Consider the following 15903-nt stretch of genomic DNA (forward strand, 5'->3'; position numbering starts at 1 on the left):
CTACTAGTAATTAGGGGGAGACCTTTCTTATCAACCTGTTTTTCTTTCTCATGTGTTATTCCCCTTTGAACTTAAACGGCATTATTAATTTGCAGGAAAGACCACTCTAATCCTTTGCTTCCAAGAGTTACTCGAGGTTGACTCAATTTTGTTTTTAATGCTTATTATAAATGTATAGACTATTTCCAGAAGATATGGGAGATAAAAACAATTGTTTTTAAGATTTCTTTACATTTTTTATTACATTAAACACATTTTCTTTCACAAATATTCATTTTCATGCATGAATTTTCTGTATTGACCGACAAATTAAGTAACAAAATACAATAAAAACACCAAAAATAGAGAAAAAATTATTTCTTACTTAAGAAGGAACATGTGACAATGAAATAATTTTATCTCAATCGAATTAAGCATATCTTAAATGCATGCCTTCCTAATAAAGAAAAATCAAAATAATAAAAGACAAAACCTTTTTTTTAACAATTATTATTTTGTTGGGGAACATTTTATTCTCTTTTCTTATACAATTCAGGTGGACATTTTACTTGAATAAGAATACAAGATGATCGTTGTATATTTCCTCAATCTTATCTTCACACTATCTAAAAATTCAGTTTCAAAATATCAGACTTTCAAATAATCATATAAGCATTAAGCAAACAGTTTCTTTGTTTCAAAATTCATTAAATCACATTACAACATATATAAACCTTGATAAAAATCACTATTCTGTACAATTTTTGATACCACGGCAGATTTTCTAACAAAACAGGTGCATTGATAAGAACAAAAATCCAAGAACACAATTCAAGTAACAAAATCATATTTGTAAAATCCATTTTGAATTAATTCTATTATAATTACTATTAAGCTTATACATAAAAGAAAATCCTTCAACAATGCAACACTGAAGTAAAATACATTTTTTTCTCCGTAAACACTTGAATTTACAATAGTTTCCAAGATATAGATATTTAGTTATATATTTCATGACACTTCACAAATGCTAAAATCATATCACGTCAAATGAAAGAATCCCTCCAATTTATCAATGGCTATTTTAGTATATCATACTCCATGACAGATGGACAGTTCTCATGACATCCCCTGTGATTTACTGCCTCTTTAATTCACCAGATTTAACGTTTTCTCATTTCGCCTCGGTCTCCATGTCTTCTTCATCTTCTTCCTCGTCGTCTTCTTCGTGACGTTCTTGTTTCTCGTACGCTTTGTCTGACGGCGTCACTACTACACCTTCCCAAACACTCATTTCTGTAGCTATAGCTGGTGGATGAAAACAAAAACTGAGCAGTTAGACCAATAATTTGGGCAAAAGAAAAACGAATTTATACTAATAAATATGGTGCCAGGTGAAAAGAATTATGACAAATTTAATTAAGGTCACCCAAAATTTAGACTTATTAAATAAGCAAAAGGAGAATTGAGACTTATTAGATAGGGCATCTAAGAATTTACATCAATCAAACAGGCTGACTGAGAATTTAGATAAATAAAATACCCTTGTAGATAAAAAAAATTGTGACAAATCAAATGGTTAATTTAACTCAAATTTCAAAAAAAAATTAAATTGAACTACTACACCAAGTAAAAAGTTACATATCAATTTTGAATCTTAATCAATAAAACAATAGAATAAAATGTTTTCATGCCAAAAAATTAAAAATACTTCAAAGTCATGTACAAAGAACGGTCATACCTTGAGTTACAACAAAACAAATATGTGTAAATTAAAAACAACAATAAATGTTACTAGATTACAGAAATAAAGAAAGAGGAAACAACTTCTTACTAGCATTTCCTTCCATTCCAAGAATCTGTTTAAAGCCACCATGGCTGAGTACCCTCAGTAATGTCTGTGCTGTGTAACAAACTTGATCCTACAATTATAATATTTACAGTATATAATACAGTAGTACGTTTCCTATTAAAGACACATAAAGCCTCACAAATAAACATTCATTTTTTTTTGTTTGGGCTTTACTTCGCACCAAAACAGTATAGGTTGTATAAAGACTTTCCAGCTTTACTGGAGGAGGAAGATCTCAGGTGCCCTTTCAAACACAAACGGGCACCCGAGTAGAACTGTTGACATTTCGTAAGCTAGCTTGATAATTTCCTCACATGAAAGAATCAAAAGTAAAACCCACAGTAGTGAAGGGCAAGTGGTTTGAAGTGGCCTTTATTCTTTACCATGGACGCCCCATCAAAATTGAAGATATTTTTCTACTTTAGATACTGTTTAATAATAGATTTAGATCATGTTAAAGAGTATCATTTAAGGAAAGTAATGCTTAATGTGAAATAATTTGAAAAAGAAGCAAAATGTAAACAAAACAATATTTCTACATCCAGACAAAGTACTGGACCTTATAACTCTTTGAAGCTAGCAGCCAAATGACTTGCTTATACAACTAGTATAAAACCCGTTCACCTTTGCATACTTAAGGTTTTTAAATTTTTTTAAGTTTGTTCATGAAAACAACTAACAATTTGCAATTCAAAAGTCAAAGCACAAGTCTACTACAAATATTCAGCAAGATAAAGGTAAGCTATCAGAATTAGTTCCCTTTAACAGGAGTTAGTTCCCTTTAACAGGAGGCAATAAATTGTTTCATTTTGCAAAAATCAACTGTGGCATCAAAGACAAGAGTAACAAGCAATTATCATAGTATTGCAAGCAATCCATAAGTCCCCTACTGGTTAGAACCCCAGCAGCATTCTGATGGGCCATAATGGCCATTCAATTTTACCAGTGGATGAATGACATGAATTGAACTTAAATCTTTTGAGTTCTAAGTTTGTCTATATCACAGTAATGTGTTAAGTTTCCCTGCCTAGTAAAGAAATTCTGTTTATACAACCTTGTCATATTATTATAATGTGGGATTTTAAAGTAAATCCTATAAGGAATGAAGAAGTTGGAGTGAAAAATACCAATTTCTCGAAAAAAATCTAAGTTCAAGGGGGAGATAATTCTGGAAATAGTCTTGCTAGAGTATTTAACCTTCTCAAAAGTGTTGAGTGATAATAAGAAACATATATATGAAGTTTGAAGTAGATACATTAGGAAATAAAGAAGTTATTTAAAAACAAAAATATTTTTTTTCCATAAAAATTCTAAGTTCAAGGGAGGTAATACTGATAATTTTTGTGCTAGAGTTGTAAACCTTGTCACATATGATGTGGTTGATGGCCAGAAACTTATATTAAAAATTTGAAGTAAACACCTTAAGAAATAAAGAACTTATAGTGAAAAAGCTGAAAAATTTAAAACAGAAATCTTGAAATTCAGGCTATTTGTTACCATAGCAACCAGAATTTTCAACATAGGATGAAAAATAAAAGATGTACATAATCTCCAGACTGCCATCTGCCCGTATTTCAAGTTTCATAAAAATATTTTCAGTACTTTTTGAATTATCACTGGATCCAGTTTATGTGTTAAATTTGCCATATTTTCAGACTATTTGTTGCCATAGCAACCAGAATTTTCAACACAGAAAGAAAAGAAAAAGATGTGCATTATCTCCAGACTGCCATCTACCCATATTTCAAGTTTCATAAAAAATATTTTCAGTACTTTTTGAGTTATCACTGGATCCAGTTTATGTGTTAAATTTGCCATATTTTCAGATTATTTATTGCCATAGCAACCAGAATTTTCAACATAGGAAGAAAAAAAAAGACGTGCATAATGTCCATACTGCCATCTATCCATATATCAAGTTTCATAAAAATATTTTCAGTACTTTTTGCGTTATCGCGGGATCCAGTTTTGTGGACAGACGGACTGACGGACTGACAGACGGACGGACGGACAGACAGACGGACGGTAAACCTAAAGTCCCCTCCGGTTAAACCGGTAGGGGACTAATAAAAACTTGGTCCAAGCATAAATAATTATGTGATTTATTTCATCGACATCTTCTTTTATTTCATATGTGGGCATAAACAAGAGACAAGACTAACCTGTTGTTCAAGGGTCATAACTGTATGTACTCGTACTGTGCCCTGTTCACAGGGATCTGTAATACCAACTGACCCTGGCAGGAAAAAACCAGCTGCTAAAATCTGTAAACACCTTCTGTAATGATATATATTTATAATCCATTAATGATAGTTATACATATATTATAGGATAGAATTTTCATGAAATTTATCTGACACAAGGCAATCTAATAACACTTTTCCTGCTAAGAGATTATCTGTTAACTTGCTGATTTAGATAATCCAATACTGTAACCCAACGAATATTCGCGACCAATTAATATTCACTTTAATCGCGGATGGCCACGAAGCGCAAATATTTGTTTGCGCGAATAAGTCCGCACAATTTCTCGAATAAATTCGAGAGAAATTTTTATTTTAGACGTTGTTCATGCAAAGCTACTTGACCGGATATATTCAAATTTTATGGGCACCTGTAAGGAAGTAATGAATTGTTATGAATATTGCCATAAAGCAATAAAAACACAAACTAAGTAAACTACTACTATTTTATAAATATCAAAAGAACTCTATGTCAATATAGCAATCAAAATAAACATCCACATTTTAATACAGTTTATGAAATACTAGTAGGCCTATTGTCAATCACGTTCCGTATAGGGTACTATACGGAGCATGTGTCAGTTTTAAGTTTAAGATATTGCTTTTTTATGTAACCGTGCTCTCATTTATGGATCTCTCAAGAACTTTCGAAAAATGTCGCACCGCACTTGCATTTCCATTTTCACACGCATAATTGGCAATCTTTGCTCTCTGTTCACTATCATAATGTCCGTAACTTTCACGTTTACGCTTTACACCACTCTTTGGTGATAAAATTTCAAATACAGCTTCGTTTGCTGCTTTAGTCATTTTTTTCTTTTCTGATGTGCTTTCCAGATCATGATCGGGAAAAAACGTAGCCGAAACATCGCTGCATTCTGAGGGTTTATTTTTTATCAACCACCCTTTTAACGACATGTTTAGAAATGAAGACGAACGATGCGTACATGTACATATATAGAGAAAATGTTTTGCTAAATTGTGATCACAATTCACTTACCAATACAATACAAGGCTAGCGTATTGTTAATCCTATTTAAGACACCAATAACGACCTCAATTATTGAAGATTAATAGTCGGCTAATGTATTTTACGGCCCCATCGGACTTTCCAATCCGCGAATTCTTTTTTTCGGAAATCAAGAAAACGCGGAAATTAATATTTGCGAATATGTCCGACCTCGGCAAAACGCGAAAATTTGTATTCGCGAATATAAATTGGGTTACAGTAACTTGCTGATTCAGTGTAATGGATCGGTCAACTATCCCATTTATAACACTCTATTCCAAGTTTAATGGATTTTTGCAGCATCTGTCTCAAGTGCTGACCTTTACCTTAGACCACGAAGCTGGTTTTGTGGGCAGAGTGCATTAAGGTTCATGCATCTGTGATGTTTGAAGGCTCTAGACAGAAGGACTTCTGTTTTATGGCCAATTATTATTGGATATTTGTAGATAATGGCAGAGTACACCAATGTGCATACATCTGTGAAATTCAAATCCTATGTGCTGTTTGGAGTTAACAATGATCTTGACCTTTGACTTTAAAGTTGGTGTTTCCAGCAGAGCTAAAGAAGTAACAACATTTTGGATGGAAGCATGTTAACTTAATGACAAAGGATGATATTGTCTATTTTGGTCACAGACATAGGTGATCCCACATTCCACTGTCTTTGTCAGTTCACTGATGAACAGTGTGCAAGGGTAACGCTATATTCCCCCGGGCATAATGACATTCAGTATATTGATTTATGACATTTTATTGTAATCCTGTTTAATATTTCAATCATGTACTGCTTTTATTACATTGTAAACAAGCAAGGTCATGTATTCAATCCTATATAACTGAAATATGTCATAAAACAATTAACATGTGACTTACTTGAAGGCTATATTTATTGCAAGTGGCTGCCGTGTTGGATTGTTCATGATTGCGTAATGTGACTGAAAATACAAGTAACAACACATTTTAATACGGAAAAATGAGGCAATAATTACAAAAAATTATCATTCTATGAAAACTGACTATTCTTGGTAAAATCACCAGTTATGGCAATATATTGAGCACTACACACAGATTCCTAACAAAAAAGTTTGAGAAGCAGAATACTTACTAGGAGATCAATAATCCATGGTGTAAGTGGAGAGAATCCTTCAAATCTGTTCTTTAAATCTTGTAGTAATCTGTTTAAAACTTTTATGCTGAAAAAAAATTAAAACATCCATGATAAAAATTCACATAAACCTTTTACAAAATATAAAAGAAATGTTAATATAAGTTATGTACATTGCTCAACTAGAATAGCAATAGTTGACAAAAGTGCATTTTACTTTCATGAATAGAAAAAATCGTGTACTGATTTTCCTATAGTATATAAAATGACTGTTTATCAATGCAAATATGGAAAAAGACATTTATTTCATTGTGATCTAGTGTATCATACTATCTTTCAGTATCAGATATAACAGTGTGTATAAATAAAAGTGGGCCCAAAGCCAAACTGACATCAAGCACAAATGTCCTTAAAAACATTCCCCTAATTTCTGACTACCAAGCAAGGAACAGACAAGAAAACTTAAATGATTATTTTTGTGAGACTGACCAATGATATGACAGAGGGGAGCGGTGGCCTAATGGTTAAGGTGTCTGACACTCAACAAAGGGATCATGGGTTCGAGCCCTTATTGGGTCAAGACCAAGTTTCTTCATATGACACCAGTACTGGTTGGTTCAAGGAAGCAAACTCAAAAGTGGTTAATATAAGTTGAAAGAACTTGTTTCACAATTGAGTTTAAATAAATATGTTTAAACCAATAATTTGACCAACAATCTACCACACACAGGACAATATGGCTGCTTTTATAACTTTACTGCATTCATAAATTACTCAAGTAAAATTATACTAGGCATGGGTTTAATTATTACAAAGTAGCCAAGAACTTTTCAACATGTGTTTGGCCAACTAACTACTTTAGGTTCTTTAACAAACCATTGTAGGGAAATCTTCTTACTAACTGACTTGATAAAATAGCCATGTTTCTTTACAACATAATGAAACTTTGCTGTAGATGAAAATTTGAACACATATAAATGTAACAAAACAAACCTTGAATGAGATGCGTTTTCCTCGAACCAGCGAGCGTGACGTATGGCGGCTAGATGACTATTCATGATTTTACCGTCCACTGAAAAACAAATATAAGACAATGGCTAATGCTTTACAAATTCTAATTCCCTTTCAAAGCAGGCATGTATATCCACAAAATCTGACCAAACACCATGCTCATGTGAACCAAAAATTTGTATGTCAATATAGCTTTAAAATCTATGCTGGTTTGTTTTGTTTGATTTTACCTCACACCAACACTGTGAAGGTCATGTGAAGACTTTCAAGCTTTACTGTTGGAGGAAGATCTCAGGTGCCCCTTGACATATGAGTGCACCTGAGTAGAACCACCAACCTTTCATAAGCTGGCTAGATAGCTTCCTCACATGAAAGAATCCAAAATCCCTGATGAGATTTGAACACATAGCAGTGACAGGCAAGTGATTTGAAGATGGCAACCATAAGCATCTGGCCATAGAGGCCCAAATTACTTTAAAGACATTTTCTACAGTTTTATGAAAAATTAATCCTTTCATAGAATTTTCTAAATTTTTTGTATGATGAGTAAAATTTAATGACAAATTTAAAAATAAAAAGAAAAATATATGTTGACGTGTTGGATTTCTTGTAAAATGGCAGTTTCCATGGTAACCGTATATCTAAAAACTGTCAAAATAGCCTAACTGTGTTATAACAAATAGAAAATGTATAAGATAGCTTATAGCACATAACGAGCATTGTTTTATGCAAAGATAACCTTATCTAATGATTCTGTATGAAACAAATGATAATCTGAACATATTTCTTTAAAAAAAGAGTTTTCCATGTTCCTCAACCGAACAAAAAATGAGAAAAATAAACATGAATTCTGAGAATAATTAGATATATTGAAAAAAGTGTTTCATAGGATTTTCTAATTTTTTTCAATGTTGTGTAAAATTTAATGACAAATTCAAAAAGAAAAAGAAAAATATATGTTGGCGTGTTGGATTTTTTGAAAAATGGCAGTTTCCATGGTAACCGTTTATCTCAAAATTGTCAAAGTAGCCAAACTGTGTTATAATAATGTATAAAATAGCTTATTACACTCACAATAAAAGTAATTTTATACAAAGCTTGCTTTATCTTAGGGTTCTGTATAAAACAAACAATAATTGGAACATATTTCTTTAAAAAATGAGTTTTTATGCTTTTTAACTAAACATAAAATGAGAAAAATAAACATGAAATTCTGTAAAAAATTAAAGCTATCAAGAAATTTCTTTCATAGAATTTTCTACATTGTTGATATATCAAGTAACATTTGATGGTGGATTCAAAAATAGAAATAAAATATATATGTTGACGTGTTAGTTTTTTGTAAACGGGCAGTTTCCATGGTTACCGCATATGCCAACTGTCAAAATTACCACGCTTTCTTAAGAAATATCAGTGTTATACTAAATGTATTGTCAAATATACAACAAAAACATGTTGTAATAAAAATTTCTTTTTCTTTTGATGTTATATTAAGTCTGAATGATACTGAATATCTTTTTAAAACATATCTAGGGCCATATTATTTTTTCCACTCGACTAACATACCCGAACAGTAAGCAAGTATTCAGAAATTTAAAAGAAAATAATGAGTTCGGAACATTTCTTAGATATTAATTTTTTTTTTATTCAACACTTTTAAAATATATCATTTTAAACTTCTTTGCCCCGTTGTCTGCCAGTAATCAAGTCGCGACGCACTTTCGTCACTATACCACAAGTGGGTGGGGTAACGCGCACAGAATTATCATCAATGCTGTCGTACTAATGCTTGGAGAAATCCTTTATATGATGTTGTCTAAACAACCTCTTATTCTTTTGAACCGATCTCCTTTTGAACATTTAGAAATATCTATTCTGTATTATTTACTCATTATTTGCTTATAGCCGAAATTTAAACACTTATCCGAATACTATTCAACTTGACCTTCATTTGAAGAGTAATTATCCGTGATTATCTTTCTTGGAAGCGCATAACGATGCGCACAAAAAACTACCAAAAACGTCTTTAATCTACAAGAGACCCATCCAAATTTTAAGTATGACAAGTTGATAAAACAAGAGCTGTCGGTAGGACAGCAACGCTCGACTATTCTTAGTGCTTGATAGTAAACAAAATGCTTGATACAGTTACCTCCTCCTGTTTACAGGTTGGGGTCATGATGGTGAACAAGTGTGCAAAGTTTCAAAGCCATATGTCAATGGACTTTGAAAATATTTGAACTATTACAAAAACTTTAACGTAAATTCTAAGTCGAAAAAGGGGCATAATTCTGTCAAAATGCTTGATAGAGTTACCTCCTCCTGTTTACAGGTTGGGGTCATGATGTTGAACAAGTGTGCAAAGTTTCAAAGCCATATGTCAATGGACTTTGAAAATATTTGAACTATTACAAAAACTTTAACGTAAATTCTAAGTCGAAAAAGGGGCATAATTCTGTCAAAATGCTTGATAGAGTTACCTCCTCTTGTCTCTACAGGTTGGGTCATGATGCTGTGAACAAGTGTGCAAAGTTTTCAAAGCCATATGTCAATGGACTTTGAAAAATATTTGAACTATTACAAAAACTTTAACGTAAATTCTAAGTCGAAAAAGGGGCATAATTCTGTCAAAATGCTTGATAGAGTTACCTCCTCCTGTCTACAGGTTGGGGTCATGATGGTGAACAAGTGTGCAAAGTTTCAAAGCCATATGTCAATGGACTTTGAAAATATTTGAACTATTACAAAAACTTTAACGTAAATTCTAAGTCGAAAAAGGGGCATAATTCTGTCAAAATGCTTGATAGAGTTACCTCCTCTTGTCTACAGGTTGGGGTCATGATGGTGAACAAGTGCGCAAAGTTTCAAAGCCATATGTCAATGGACTTTGAAAATATTTGAACTATTACAAAAACTTTAACGTAAATTCTAAGTCGAAAAAGGGGCATAATTCTGTCAAAATGCTTGATAGAGTTACCTCCTCCTGTCTACAGGTTGGGGTCATGATGGTGAACAAGTGTGCAAAGTTTCAAAGCCATATGTCAATGGACTTTGAAAATATTTGAACTATTACAAAAACTTTAACATAAGTGGTTACGCCGACGCTCGGGTGACTGCAATAGCTCTACTTATTCTTATCGAATAGTCGAGCTAAAAAAGTTAACTTACAATGTAGATCTGGATCTAGTTTCTTCAAATTTGGTGGTATAGTTGTAATAAGGCATCGTACTGTGGCGTCAGATGAACTTATCTCAAACCCTGTCTCACTTGTCAACATTGATAATACTGAAATTTATAAAATAAAAAATATAAATATTATTTCAACCTTCAGAAAGATATTTCTCTTTGATATTTTGAACCTCTAAAAAATTGTTGTTTTATTTTCATTTTCTATGTTTACTAATTCTGTTTTCTGTTTATTTTATCTTTTTTTTTTCAAGGGGGGGGGGGTGTTGGGAGGTAAAATTTTGTTTGATTTGCTAAAAAAAAATTATTTTGCTGTTTATATCATTTTATTATAGCTCTAATAAACTCCAAACTACAATTAAATTGTCTTACTTTCTCTTGGTTCTGATGTTCTTAAATCTTCTACAACTTTATTTCCAAGGGCAGTAACTGCTTCTTCTGTAAAACAAAATCACATTAAGAAAGGTTAAACTGTGTTAAGACTTTTTTCATTGGATAAACCATTGTATCTGCATATAACAAAGCTTGTAAATGAATACTATTTTTTCACAAGACAGTGACTGAGGTTTCACCATTAGGGTAAAAAATCTAAAGCATCTGCCATCAAGTGACAATGATAAAATCACATCTTATTTACCAGCGGTACATGATCATCTATTTGTTTCTTTGGGTTTTTTTAACACATTTTCAGTCATTTTTATTTACAGTCTTTCCACCTAGCAGCTCCTGGACAGCTAACTGGTAATAACTAATTTCTCTGCAAGTGACCCACTACATATCTAATATGATTTCTGCATCAGCAATGGGAGAAAAACCAACCATTAGACTCAATGTCCAAGCCAATTGTCACAGAGAAATTATGCCTCACCAGATAATCATACCAGTTACCAATGGGTAACAAATGCAATGGTCTCTCTATTGAGGTAAACAGACAAAACTCTAATAAATCATCAAATCTGTCATGTCTAAGCAACAGGAGACTCATCTTCTGTATGTTATATATTGAGCATGACTTTGACTTTGTTGTGGTTAAAGCTATCTAAATTACAAAGACTAAATTAATAAGACTAGAACTCCGCGAGTCGAATGTGTCGCCTTGTGAACAATGTAGTTTAGGAGAAATGGCCTGGACAAAAATGAAATATAAAAAATAACAAAGGGCAATAACTAAAAAAATAATAAGTGCAGAGCAGCAGTTTCTGTGCACTGCACTTCTTATCAATAAGATCTATCATTCTATGATGTTTCAAGTCCATAGCTTTCATACTTGAGGAGAAATGACCAGGACAAAAATAAAGTAAGAAAATCAACAAAGGGCAATAACTCAAAAAATAAGAAATGCAGAGTATCAGTTCTTATGCACTGCACTTTCTCTTAATGAGATCTATCATCCTATGAAGTTTCAAGTCCATAACTTTTATACTTTCGGAGAAATGGCCTGGACAAAAATTAACAAAGGGCCATAACTCAAAAAATAAGAAATGCAGAGTACCGATTCTTGTGCACTGCACTTCTTCTTAATGAGATCTATCATCCTATGAAGTTTCAAGTCCATAGCTTTTATACTTAAGGAGAAATGGCCCAGACAAAATTAAAGTATGAAAATAAACAAAGGGCAATAACTCAAAAATTAGGAAGTGCAGAGTACCGGTTCTTATGCACTGCACTTCTTCTTAATGAGATCTATCATCCTATTAAGTTTCAAGTCCACAGCTTTTTAAGTTGAAGAGAAATGGCCCGGACAAAATTAAAGTATGAAAGTTAACAAAGGGCAATAACTCAAAAAATAAGAACTGCAGAGTACCGGTCCTTGTGCACTGCACTTCGGGTTATTGAAAGAAGCATGCATACCAAGTTTGAAGTCAATCAGACTTATAGTGACTGAGTTATGCTCCGGACAAGCTCCCGACACAGACGCCACCGACAAAAGTAACCCCTATATGTCACCTTTTCAAGGCGACACAAAAAGTTGGTAATCCCTGTTTGAAGTTTCTTAGCATGTCACTAACCTTCTTATGAGTAACATAACAAAATACTTTCTTTTGGGTAAAGCTTTCAACTTAACATTAATTCACTTGTCGGGTTAAGTTTACACAAAACTTAAGACTTACATTGTACTTGTGGGTAAAGTTTACACCAAACATTAGACTTATATGTGGGTAAAATTTACACAAAACGTAAGACTTACATTGTACTTGTGGGTAAAGTTTACACAAAATGTAAGATTTACATTGTACTTGTTGGTAAAGTTTACACAAAATGTAAGATTTACATTGTACTTGTGGGTAAAGTTTACACAAAATGTAAGACTTACTTGTGGGTAAAGTTTACACAAAACGTAAGACTTACATTGTATTTGTGGGTAAAGTTTACACAAAATGTAAGACTTACATTGTACTTGTTGGTAAAGTTTACACAAAATGTAAGACTTACTTGTGGGTAAAGTTTACACAAAATGTAAGACTTACATTGTACTTGTTGGTAAAGTTTACACAAAATGTAAGATTTACATTGTACTTGTGGGTAAAGTTTACACAAAATGTAAGACTTACTTGTGGGTAAAGTTTACACAAAATGTAAGACTTACATTGTACTTGTTGGTAAAGTTTACACAAAATGTAAGACTTACTTGTGGGTAAAGTTTACACAAAATGTAAGACTTACATTGTACTTGTTGGTAAAGTTTACACAAAATGTAAGATTTACATTGTACTTGTGGGTAAAGTTTACACAAAATGTAAGACTTACTTGTGGGTAAAGTTTACACAAAACGTAAGACTTACATTGTATTTGTGGGTAAAGTTCACACAAAATGTAAGACTTACATTGTACTTGTTGGTAAAGTTTACACAAAATGTAAGACTTACTTGTGGGTAAAGTTTTCAACATGACAACAATATCAGCTACATTATTGCCAGCCATCATTGTTCCTTTCTTAAATGGTCCAACTTGTCTCACCTCCTCTATTTGCTAAAAATAGAAACACATATCCGGAATTATAATACACAGCAATCAGTAAATAATCATCCATATCCACAATTATAACACAAAATAGGTTGCCAAAAAAAGAAGCAATGTTTGAGCCTGTTGCCATCAATTATTCTTTTCAACTTGTCTTACAAATCTTTTTTCTAAATTCTGCACAAAGTTATGGTAAATATTTATGTGGACACTGCTGTTCTAAATGTACATGTATCTGGACACCCAAACGTGAAAGTTGAAGACCTGATAGTGTTTCTTCTTAGGCTTACAGGCAGGCTTTGTCATTAAAATAATTTTGAGACTGTTTATTTTGAATTTGAAGCGGTCAGTTTTGATTTATCACACATAAACAAGTTTTAAGACAGCTCAAATGCATTTTAGACAATCATTTAAGCCCACAGCCGACTCCTAACAACAACCTTGTAACTTGATGGCTATTACTAAGTTAACTTACTGCTGCGTCAAAGTTTCCTGGAGTAATTGTGAGACTGTCTAATACTGTGTTTATCTTTGATACGAGAGCTAAGATTGCTGCCTGTTCATTGGTTGATGGAGTGAGGTCACCGTTACGCTTCAATAACGCCTGAAATAACACAATTTTAAATTTTGAAGAGACATCTCAAATTACAGGATTTAAACAGTATCATGTATTACATGTAAAATAACACCAAATAGGACATTTTAATATAAGCAATACATAAATTTTAAATTTTTGGACAAAAAAACTGTGAAAGAAAAAAGAAATCTCTCAAATATGAACAATACCGAAATTCAGAACAGCACTACTTTAAGGGTTATATTTATTATATCAAATGGATAATATTTATTTTGTATAATATAAACAAATGTTTACATGTCAAGTGATATAATGTAGTAAGTGATTCTTACATCTGTGAGAGGTTTTTCATCTTGTACTGTTCTGGCCTGAGGGAAGTTGGTCTCACACTGTGTCATATCAAATGGAATGTGTGGAATAAATGCCCTGAACCTGTGTGTATAATTAAAATGCTATAAAATTCATCATGAAAAGTATATGAAAAAATCTGGAATTTTAATATATACAATCACAGGGTTCTCACTAGGATTTTAATACAGGAAACCTAGGACTCATGGAACTTCCGAGCTTGAAGAATTTAGAGGACCATAGGGTGTTACAGTTTTGTTGCATACAAGTTCAACACTTTTTGCAGCATTTCTGCTACAATGAGCCTTTTAAATACTTTTAAAACTTTAAAAGTTGATAATTTCATTATGTTTACGATTGACAATTTTGTTGTTCAAAACCAACTCTGATTGAACTATATATAATTCAGTCTATATGTAAGTGTTCTAAGATGATTGTAGGGTAAGTTTCTACATGACATATGACCTCAGACATTGAGTCACGAGCCTCTCAAGGTTCATTCAGAAAATCATATGGTACACTATTAGAAGTCAGTCACTTGCACAGAAATTGGTAATTACTGATTAGGTATCCAGGAAAGCAAATTAATTGACTGACCACAGAGATAAATGAATGACCAAAAAATGTGTTCAAATCAGCATCAAAAACAAACAAATCAAAAGATTAAAATCCTGCAAATAACATTCCACAATTTTTTTCCAATTGATTTTGATTAAAGTTTTAACATCCTAAGCTATTGAATAAAACAAGATAAACATTTTCAATGAAATAAAGTAATGACATACGGTGGTGAAGGTTTAAATCCCATCATTCCACCACGCATCATACCACCTCTCATTGGAGGACCTCCACGACCACGACGGAAAGGGCGACCCCCACGCATATTTCTGTAAAATAAAAATATTATATTCATAATAAGATGTTAAAAATATCATAATAAAAACATCATCACAACCAAAATACATGCTTGTAATGCATATTAAGGCAGGTTTGTTATATGGCAACTCAGTATGCTATAATGAAGTACTACCAGAGTATATACTTTAGAGGTACTAAAATATTTTTACACAATAAATGGACAGGTCTTATTTTCCACTATTTTTTATATGTCAAAGGTTCCCATACTTTTGCTTATCTTTATAATATACAATCCATTATCCTGCTTGGATATATAACAGTCCAAAATCAAACCATTTCATGTCCAATATGAATATACTGTAAAAATGTTCCCAAATTTAACATAAGAGTCTAGCCAGTCCCCTGTGTATAGAGATGTGCAGGCCTTTGACGGCTGCCAAGATGCTTTAGTGAGTTGTACTAAATCATATATACATCTTATGTTCAGAAATATAATTATTGAACTATACAAGTATTTTTTTTTCAAATCTTATAAGAAAAACACGTTCAAACCTTAAAGACATTTCAGTTAAATCCTAAACCAACCAAATGTATGTACATTGTATTAGCAGCAGGTTTTGAGAAAACACTTTGCAGAAATATTGACTACCTTTAACAAAACTGTCATAACTTGTACAAACTGAGGAGTTATTTTCACAAGTTTTTTATCCACATCATTTTAAACGCTCTCTCTCTTTTGTTATGACAAATGATATTTTCTTTCTCGAGTTTTTT

General features: G+C 32.4%; 1 protein-coding gene across 1 annotated transcript; it reads right to left on the bottom strand.

Moving 5' to 3' along the window:
- Positions 1-211: 211 nt before the first annotated feature.
- LOC132740102 (interleukin enhancer-binding factor 2 homolog) lies at positions 212-15158 on the bottom strand (the record flags this gene model as incomplete). Its single annotated transcript, XM_060727961.1, is given in 12 exon segments — positions 212-1287; positions 1814-1901; positions 3994-4108; positions 5957-6018; positions 6189-6276; positions 7182-7260; positions 10368-10484; positions 10758-10823; positions 13253-13355; positions 13822-13950; positions 14256-14355; positions 15057-15158. Coding segments are annotated over 12 exon segments (1183 nt in total), but the record flags the coding sequence as incomplete, so codon positions are not given.
- Between the last annotated feature and the right edge of the window lie 745 nt (positions 15159-15903).

Source organism: Ruditapes philippinarum, unplaced genomic scaffold, assembly GCF_026571515.1.
Source record: "Ruditapes philippinarum isolate M1 unplaced genomic scaffold, ASM2657151v2 ctg4653_1_1_1_1, whole genome shotgun sequence".
NCBI lineage: Eukaryota > Metazoa > Mollusca > Bivalvia > Venerida > Veneridae > Ruditapes > Ruditapes philippinarum.